Source organism: Simochromis diagramma, unplaced genomic scaffold (assembly GCF_900408965.1).
Source record: "Simochromis diagramma unplaced genomic scaffold, fSimDia1.1 OVJJ01000024.1, whole genome shotgun sequence".
In the NCBI taxonomy this organism is placed as follows: Eukaryota; Metazoa; Chordata; class Actinopteri; order Cichliformes; family Cichlidae; genus Simochromis; species Simochromis diagramma.
Genome location: NW_024387332.1, coordinates 2,414,174 through 2,424,323, shown reverse-complemented (window position 1 = coordinate 2,424,323; position 10,150 = coordinate 2,414,174). Strand labels below are relative to the sequence as shown.

Genomic DNA, 10,150 nt, shown 5'->3' with positions numbered 1-10,150 from the left:
GAATCCTAGCAAATGGTATTAATGAATAAACTGAACACTGTAGAGCTAAGAAAAAGCTGCAAAAATGTTTGATGCAGATGTTTCTGTAGCATATTTGGTCCTGACGGGTGTGTTGACCGGGCACAACCATGTAAGCTGTGGTACAGTTTTATATGAGCTCTGCTGTCTCTGTAGTGTGTAACCGAGTGGGTGTGATGGGTTGTCTGTGATGGAGAGCAGTTTGTTCAGTGACCGCCTGTCCCTTGCTGCCCAATGACGATTCCAGATTAGTTTGTTGATCCTGCTACATGTCTACCAGCATCCCGAGAAAGTAGAGACTGTTCATCCGCCTGTTGTACACAGCATCACTGTTGGGTTCTCCAGTTCAGTGTCCAGTCATTTAAGTGAACTATGGAAGTCAGCAACCATCTCTTTGTCCTGGGGACGTTCAGGAAGGGGAGATTTTTGTTGGACCATCCCACAAAACGTCTCACCAGTACCTGTACTCTGACTCCTGCCCACCCAACCACTGCAGTGTCGTTAGAGAGCATCTGCATGTGGCTCGATTCCCTGTTACACTGGAAATCTATAGTGTAGAAAATCAACAGGACTGTCCTGTGTGGTTCCCCAGTAGTACTAACACCACATTAAAGATGGGCTTCACCATCCGTACAAACTGAGGAATCCAGGAGACGGTAGCAGTGGTGACAGCCAGCCTGAGCTTCTCTCATACATGCACACACACATGTTGCAAATTGCGGAAAACTGAATCCAGTTATTTTCAGTGAAACCAGTGCAGCAGTTTCCTTCCACAGCTTTTGTTGTTTTTAAATTGACAGTTATGCAGTAATACAGCAGATAAGACTGTGACTGAAGCGTCCCTGTCTTCTCTCTTCAGGCTGCTTCATGTCCGTAATGGCAACTGCAAGTACCACCTTGGGGAGGAGACCTTCAAGCTTGCTCAGTCTTACATGGACAAACTAGCCAAACATGGCCACCAGGCCAACAAGGCAGCGCTGTACGGCGAGCTCTGTGCCTTGCTCTTTGCCAAAAGCCACTATGACGAGGTGTGTAGCTTTGACCACTGAGGTGCTTTACAGTTTTGATACTGAGACAACTGAAAGTCCTTTCTGTCTGCAATGACCTTGTCTCTCAGGCGTACAGGTGGTGTATAGAGGCTATGAAGGAAATTACTCCAGGGCTGCCTGTCAAAGTAGTGGTTGATGTCCTTCGCCAGGCCTCCAAGGTAACACTCACACATATATTTATCGCTCAGATCAGTCTTTGTCTGAATTTTTACACTAGTCTTCCAGACACATGTGTAAACTGTGGATTGTCTCTTCCCTGCAGGCCTGCGTGGTGAAAAGAGAGTTCAGAAAAGCAGAGCAGCTGATCAAACATGCAGTGTTTCTAGCAAGGTAACCCGCTGGGTGTAATGAAGACTCGACAGGGTACTTTCTAACATCGCAGTTTCTGACTGAAAATATTGTCTTACAGAGAACATTTTGGACACAAGCATCCCAAGTACTCCGACACGCTGCTAGATTATGGATTTTACTTATTAAATGTGGACAACATATGCCAATCGGTTGCTATTTACCAGGTACGTAGAGCGATGTGCTACAGGAGTATGCTCTTGTTTTCAGTGATGTTATTTAATTCAATCTTGTCTGATGTACAAATCCCAGACAGCGCTGGATATCCGACAATCGGTCTTTGGGGGGAAGAACATCCATGTTGCCACAGCCCATGAAGACCTAGCCTACTCCTCATATGTGCACCAGTACAGCTCTGGGAAATTTGACAATGCTCTGTGAGTGCATCTTCTCAACTCGGCTAATTACATTCCTCATGAGCTGCCTTGTAAATGTAGTCCAACACCAAAAGTCAGACTCTGGTATTTGGGTAATGTGTATGCAGCTGCACATATCAAATGTTTAACTGTACACACGGGCAGACGTAAAGATGACTGGAGATGCCTGTTGTTTGTGTAATTAATCATGTGATGCTCCTCGTGTATACAAAGGCTGTGATTCAGCATTGCCTAATGGTGAGACCTTTGATCCACTTTTGGACCGTATGAGCTGCAAAACAACTTTGTTCAATGGAAACACTTGATATTCTTGGAAGTGTTTGTCCCCAATATGTAGAGTTTCCAGCCAAGTCTGAGTTACACGACTGAGTGCTGTGTTTGTCCCTCAGATTCCATGCAGAACGTGCCATAGACATCATAACTCACATTCTGCCTGAGGACCATCTTCTGCTGGCCTCCTCTAAGAGAGTCAAAGGTAAGGCAGGCAAAGTGGAGAGTAGTATTATGCTCGTGTGTGTGACTGGCTGCTTGTAATAAAGTACCTTGAAAGAACAATTTAAAACTGGTTCTTTGCTAAGTTGTCTATTTGTAGGTCAAACTTTTGTGGTTTGACAGATTAAAAAAACATTCAACAAGTGAGTGAAAAAGCAGCCGATGTCCAAACAAACAGTTTGAAAGAGCTTCAGGACGCCTGGAGAATTATTGATTAAGACCAGTTTACAGGGAGTCTGAATCCTTTAAAACATAAGAAGTTAGGGATAGCTCAAGACTTTTGCACAGTGCTGTATCTGTTTGAAGCTGTACATTATGTCTTAGACTCTATCCGCGTTTGCTTGTTTTTCCCCAACAGCCCTGATTCTGGAAGAAATTGCCATCGACTGTCACAATAAAGAGACAGAAGAGCGCCTCCTGCAGGAGGCTCACGACCTGCACCTCTCCTCGCTGCAGCTGGCCAAGAAGGCTTTCGGAGAGTTCAACGTACAGACAGCCAAACACTATGGCAACCTCGGACGACTCTACCAGTCCATGAGGAAGTTTAAGGTGAGGAGGACATGTGTGGTTTGTAATATTTGACACAATATTTAAAATTAAGGGGCATAAACCATCCCAGCGTGTGCCAGTTGTGCTGCCTTGTGATAAAAATAATCTCAGTGTAAGAAAAGGTCAACGGCAGAGAACGGCTATTCCATATTCACCTCATCTTGATTAAGAGATGAGTGTTTGTGTGAGAGTGAGTCACATTGTGCTTTTACAAGCACAAACCACTGTTTGTGGGAGACTGAATGGTTTTTGCTATTTAAAGCCAGAAATGATGAGATGTGAAGTATTGTCATTGCAGTTGGCTGGGATTACACAAATATCAGAGTGGTGCACATTTCTAAAGAGTGTGCACCAGTCTTAGATGCTGTCTTTGGCCTATAAAAAGCCAGAGTGGAGGTTAAAAGTAATCCTGCCGAAGTTCTAGTCTGCAGCTGAAATGACTTTGGGCAAGTATCTAATATCCTGCTGTTAATGAGAGACTGACTTGGGACTACTCGTTATTCCTTTTAGTCCATTGGAAATGGACTGGAAAACAATTTAAGTGTGAAAGGCCATAACTTGCTTTCAGAGTGTAATGTGACAACTTTACTTTGACCCAGTTACAACACTTACAGGCACTGAACCACTTTTTGTTTTCAGTGGAAACGTAGCTGGATGTTTGATTTATGGGAAAGGCCATGGAAACCAAATAAATATTGCCTTTGAGTTTTGTCTTTGTTTGTGATTCATATCTCTTTGTCTTGCACATGTATTTGTGTAACCAGGAGGCAGAGGAGATGCACATCAAAGCCATCCAGATTAAGGAGCAGCTACTGGGCCACGAAGACTATGAGGTGGCTCTGTCTGTGGGTCACCTGGCCTCCCTCTACAACTATGACATGAACCAGTACGAGGATGCAGAGAGGCTCTATCTGCGCTCCATCGCTATCGGTCAGTAAGAGCAGAACAACTTCACGTCCATGTTTTTTAGTGTCACAGTAAATGAGGCCCAAGGCCTGGGTCTTGATGTTGCTTCGTCACAGAACATGTTGTACTGAGATGCGTCATACTCAACCTACTTCTCAGTTAATTGCCAAGTTTTGCTGTTATTGTTATGTAATCATTTATGTAGAGCTGACATTAATCAGTCCAACACCTGACTTTACTTCGCTACAATGGAAGAGGGTAACATATTATCAAAAACGGGGCTCGAGTCAGAGAGACTGAATGAAACATGGTCTGTGATGTTTCTGTCTTCACAGGTAAAAAGCTGTTTGGCGAAGGTTACAGTGGGCTAGAGTACGACTACCGAGGCCTGATCAAACTCTACAACTCAGTGGGAAACTACGAGAAGGTGTTTGAATACCACAACGTACTGTCCAACTGGAACCGGCTGAGGGACCGGCAGTTTGCAGTGGCGGATGCCCTGGAGGACGTCAACACTACACCCCAGCAGACCCAGGAGGTGGTACAAGCTTTCCTATTGGCCCAGAGCCTAGGCCCCACCCGCCCCTGTCTCGGCTGATTGGTTGACCGAATGAGAAGAAGAGAGGAGGGAAAAGAGACAAGTGGGTGGGTTGTAGCCTGGTGTGGACATGATTTGAGCCCAAAATGTGATGCTTCAGTTTCACACCGATTAGTAACACAGCAAATTCAAACATCACTGGCAGCTTGGTTGACTTTATATGCTGCCAGTACACACACACAGACATACACACGTTTTCATGGAATAAAAAAAATAAATAGAGAAGACACTTATCAAACCTCATCAACACACTCTCACCATCAAGATGCAGTCACTGCGTTTCTCCAACAGAAAGAGGACACATGCCCGAGACTGGGGACTCGAAAAGAAACGTCAGACGTCCTATAAGGATGACGCACGACCTCCTCGCCTCTCATCTCACTCGCCTTTTTCTTCCTGGACAGCAGTTTTGCTTTTGTACCGTACCAGTGTAGCTCAGATCTCCGGGAGCGAACCCGTGTTCTCAAGAGCTGCACGACAGCATCTGTGGAATACCTGCACATCCATCAGCATCACTTGGCAGATCACAGCTGGAAATAGTTGGATATTTTTGACACTTGTACAGTTAAAGAAAATACAGATTGTACACTTGAGTTTTATTTGAAGGCTTTTTGTTGTTGTTGTTTTTGTTTTTTTTCTTTGCAATTAACTGAACGCGAACCCTCAAAGTTGCGTGGAGGAGAATGTGATAACACCAGGTGTGGTTTTTACACACAACAGGTTTTCACAGGTCTTTTTTTCCAGCTTAGTACTGACATAGCATCATTAAAATGCCAATAATTTATATGCAAACATATATGTTTATGTAGCCCTTTGTTTAAGTTTTCTTACTGAATGAGAAATGGCTCAACACTATGATAACAAGGGACACGGATGGGAGGGCAAAGAGGAAGCTGCTACATGTGCAAAGGCTCCGCAGCCTCGCTTTGTTCATCTTGAGGCTGTATGTGTGAGTGAGTGAGTGGAACACAACTCTCGGTGCCCAAGTGCTCCACCGATGACTACCAGCCTTACACCAGCTTGCAGTTATCTGTCTGTAGACGGACCCATATTTTGAAGTGCTAAATAAACTATTATATCCTTAACGGCGCTACAGTGGGGACCAATATTGTGTGCTTGTGTGCGTGTTTGCATAGCAGCCTGATTATTGTGCATGTGGCCTCTCTGCTTCACACCCTCCTGTCAGAAAATCCCATTAAAGTTCCTGATATGTTTTTCTGTTACTGGCCCATCGTTCAGAGTCTCGCTGTCCAGAATCTCATCTGTTGCTTTATTTAAAAGCTCAGCTGTCATTCTTCGGCTGGTTTTCAGTTTTACTCGACAGCTTAGCTCCATAGCAGGGGTGGGGGCACTCCAGGCCTCAAGGGCTGGCGTCCTGCAGGTTTTACATGTGTGCTTGATCCAACGCAGCTGGTTTAAATGGCTAAATTAAAAAGGTTTCCAGAGGCCTGACAATGAACTAATCATTTGATTCAGGTGTGTTGACCCAGGGTCATATCTAAAGCCTGCAGGACACCAGCTCTACAGCTGCCATGTTGGTATTTTAAAGCTAACTTAGGCTCTCTAGTGGACAAAGTATGCAACGGCCATTACATACTTTGTGCCGAAAGGGCTTTAAAGGAACATGTTCTTATTTTTAGACTGTAATATTGTATCTTTTCATTATTCTCAGTTCTAAATAATCCTTATTGACCTTATCCTGAGCCTTGGGGCAGCCACTCAAGTCAGTGTCTATCTGAAAACAGCTCTTTTAGTGCCTCTGTCTCTCTTAAAGCCAGCTCTCTTCTGCCTGTCACACACAAATAGTTTGAACAGCAGGTGTGTAGCCAGAGCTGTGTGCGTGACTTAACCATGTTAATGGGTTTGGCTCACTGACATGAGAAATGGTCCATTTTAAACCTGTTTGGATTTTGTTCTGTATATTTGGAGTAAGCTACAGTGCTGCGACAAAGTATTTGCCTCCTGATTTCTTCATTTCATGCATGTTTGTCACACTGCAGTGATTAAGATCATCAGACAACATTTAAAATGAGATAACATATGTTTTTAATTGATTTGTGATTTTTGGTGAGGGAAAAACGAACCTACCTGGCCCTGTTTGAAAAAGGAAAAAAACAAAAACAGCTTTTCATAAAAAGAACATCACAGTAAGAGCATGTGGAGGGAGTGGGAGTGGGCTGCTTGGATGATTAAGGATCTGGATGGAAAAAGAAATTCTGCTCTCGACGTACAGCTCGAGCGTGCTCGGGTTACGCAGCAGAACAACACAATCCCAAATATACCAGCAAGTCCATGACCTTAAACAGGTTGTTCATGGCCAACACCCCACCAGTGCTCCTCCATACTCGACCAGTTTTTAGACTTTAGGCCAGGTAGGTTTGGATAACTTTTTACCCTTAATCCTAATTTTGAGCTTATTCTGGTTATGTCTGTGTAACATTAACAGTTGTATGATGACCTGAAAGTGAGACAAAAATGCAAAAAACAATGTATATATCAAGAACGGGGCAAGCACTTGTTCACAGCACTGTTTATGTACCTGTGATCCTGTAAAGCCTTCCACTGCAGATGCTTTCAGTCTAATATTTAGTCCACAGTTTGGGAATCACCAGCTTCTCTGGATGGGATTTTTTTCGTTAGTGCAATTCTAACATTACACATGGACCCTTGTTTCACTAAAGCAGTCTGTCAATAGAAGAGGTGAAGGAGAAATGAGCGCTTAAAGAGACGCTGCGTAACAGTGGCGTGAAGAAAGGCATGGACGCATGCTGTAGCAGATGAAGGATGAGATTTTGCACAGTCGAGGCTGAACACAGGCTGTGGAGATTCTGTGCAACATTACTGAGAATGTGATGCCATGGATGAATAGTCCGCTGTTAATTTAGTATTTAGTTTGTTTTGAAAAGAACGAATGAAGAAAACGAGCTTTGCCTTGCTGTTGCTTCAGTGCTGTCAATGTCTCCCTCTGTAACAGTGATGTGAGTGGCTGTAGCTGAGGAGGTCGTCCAGCTCTCAGCTAAACACTCAGTGCTTTGGCTTAAATAGACCCCCCACCCCTCCACCTCTGAGTAGATTTCTTATCTACAGACTTTACTTGTAAACAGGTGCATACAAAGAGAAGGATCATGAATATTTCTTTGTCTTAAAAAGTGAATCATGGAGAAACTTTGCATGATTTGACACTGTGTGCTGTGAGGGCTACGTCTGCATCTTCTCCAGAGGATTACAAAACAGGTCTCAGCAGCAGTTTCTAATCCGGCTTCGGCTGAGGTGCAAGTTCCTTTTTCCTGCTTGGCCAAGATGATCTACTGATGTCTGAAAGGGAATAGTGTAGTTCAAGTGGTGGTGTCGGGGGTGGGGGGCACAGGACGAAGTTCAAAATGAAGCTGCGATGTCTCCAACAGCCCGCTTCTCTCTTCAGAGTTCAAAGGAGACGTGTGGGATGTGTTCACTGTTGTCCTGTTACTGCTTCACTGTTAGCTTCAAAAACATTAAAACATCGTTGACCATCACAGTTTCCCTCTTTGCTGTCCGTCAGCTGTACACATCTGGACTTCACCATCCACATCCCAGCAAACAACAGGAACACTTTTACACTGATGAGATGAAATATTCAGTTTATTTGATACTCAGTCCTTCAAGTTTTCTTCCTTTAAATCTGGCTTTAAGTATAGCTGAGTTATAGTGCATAATACAGCGAGTGGAAAGGAACTTCAGACTTTACTTGAAAATTGCCATTTTTGGCAATTGCCACTGCATTTCACTGTGAAACTTGTACTCCTTTTATAGACTAGCCTTACAGCTTCCATCACTGACATTTTACACACAAGACAGATTTTAAAGGGTTAGGATTGCTGCTATACAAATCATAATCATTTTTTTTATACATATATTTGATCGTGCTGGAATTAAAAGTACGCCCTGCAGAGCACATAAAAGAGGCAAACGAGGTAAAGTGTGCATAGTAGCAGGCACAGGCAGACGATCTTCCTGCGAGCATGCACAGGTGGGATGCCCAGGATTTGTAAAGTGTTCACTCTGCAAAGTGCTTCTATTGCCGGGCATCACTGGACAGGAGAAAATGAGGGTCGTTAGATCAGGTAGCGAGGCAGCAGAGAAAGCCACAAGGTGTCTTTGGATCAAGAAGGCAGATCTGTTGATGACTGCGGCTGGGAGTCTGATTAATCCAGGTGAGAGAGGGTGTCTGATGTTGAGAGGTTTAAAACCTGTGATGACCTCATGTTACATCACTGATGATGCATCCCAGCACACTAGTCTGTCATGCAGACCTCAACCAGGCACCGCTCATCACCCGAACACCACCATCACTACAGCGAAGCACGGTGGGGGCAGGATTACACTGTAGGGATGTTCCCTCTAATTTTTCATGTGTCTGAGCGAACACACAAACTCCCTGAGCGCCCCTTGGACCACTGTGAGCAACAGCAGACGTGTGCACTGTGGTCACGCCAGCATCGAATCCATCCAAGTTACATGGTTTATTAAAATAATCAGATTACAGCATTTATGTTAGACTACTTTTAATTAACTGCTTTAGCCCACTTACAATGAAAATTAAAAACAATCTTGTTCATGACCTGTGTAGTATGTTAACACTATTGGAAGGAAAAATAACTTGAACTCCAATTTTGAAAACACAACTTTCTAAAAAAGAAATTTATGAAGCTCTGACTCATATCATGAGTCTGAGTCTGTGGTCTGGGAGAGAGTCTGTAACTCTGTCTGCAAAATACAGTAAATAATGACCAATGTTGGGCAATTAATTATATAGTTACTTCTTCAAAAAAGTAACTGGGTTATGCAAACAACAACATTTTTTGCTGCTGTTTACCTAAAAATGCAGCCAAGGCGTTTTTTTTTAAATAAACATTTCAAACTATTTACAGAACAATCAGCTGTTCTGCATCAAATTTGATGCCACACAAATTATTTGTGCCGCTCCAAAAAATAATTTCTGTCCTCTTAGATGAAGGAGAACAACAGTCTGATACCTGCAGGCCTGACAGCAGCAGATGTGTCACTCCTGTAACACCTGTAACACTCAGCAGTCGCCTCATTGTTCTGACACACACAACAAAACTATTGACTACACTACACACTAACTACACACTAACTACACAAGAACATCGCAAATCTCTCACATCTCAAAAACACCGCCGTCACTCCTGTTTTTACCGTTTCTTCCCGCAGTAAATATAAACAACGACAGTATTCAGTAAAAAACAAAGAAAGATTGCAGATATTTTTATCACAACTCTGGTTTTACGTGGCCGATCAACACAATTTAAAAACTGGTATAAAGTCCACACTTTTCCGTCAGTTGTTCCGTCTGTCCTGCTCACATCTGCAATGGTTGTACACGTTGTCATTAACGTGGCTTCACTCCACATCAGCGACGCCGCTTTGCTCGCTAAAACACCGGTGTCGGCACATAAGGACGCTGTCAGCCTGTCAACCACGTGGATTAGCTGCGTATATACGAATGTGAATCGCATCATTGGCTGGACTGTGGGATAAAGTGGCATCGTTCTAATCCCATACGGGAGCCGCCAGTCACTGACTAACAATGCAAAACAGAATTGTTAAAGTTTTAATTTTAATTTCAATTCAGGTCAGAATTTTTTTTCCGTGCGCAACGCAAATTTTCTGTGCGCAGAGACCGTGCCAGCAGTGCGCAATTGCGCACGCGTGCAGCTTAGAGGGAACATTGGACTGTAGGGATGTTTTCGGCAGCAGGAACTGGGAAATGACTCAAGGATGAGGGAAAGAGCAATGCAGCACCATACGTAAAC

The 10,150-nt window shown here is 43.7% G+C and overlaps 1 protein-coding gene across 1 annotated transcript in view; it reads left to right on the top strand.

Annotated features, from left to right (window-relative positions):
* appbp2 (amyloid beta precursor protein (cytoplasmic tail) binding protein 2) overlaps positions 1–7,849 on the top strand; it is a 19,012-nt gene extending 11,163 nt beyond the window's left edge. The window contains exons 5-13 of the mRNA XM_040006450.1: positions 878–1,046; positions 1,136–1,225; positions 1,330–1,397; positions 1,477–1,582; positions 1,668–1,792; positions 2,182–2,267; positions 2,643–2,833; positions 3,598–3,763; positions 4,075–7,849. Of these exons, the coding sequence (XP_039862384.1) occupies positions 878–1,046; positions 1,136–1,225; positions 1,330–1,397; positions 1,477–1,582; positions 1,668–1,792; positions 2,182–2,267; positions 2,643–2,833; positions 3,598–3,763; positions 4,075–4,337 (1,264 nt within the window). The 3' untranslated portion in view covers positions 4,338–7,849. The remainder of the gene's footprint in view (positions 1–877; positions 1,047–1,135; positions 1,226–1,329; positions 1,398–1,476; positions 1,583–1,667; positions 1,793–2,181; positions 2,268–2,642; positions 2,834–3,597; positions 3,764–4,074) is intronic.
* The last annotated feature ends 2,301 nt before the right edge of the window (positions 7,850–10,150 follow it).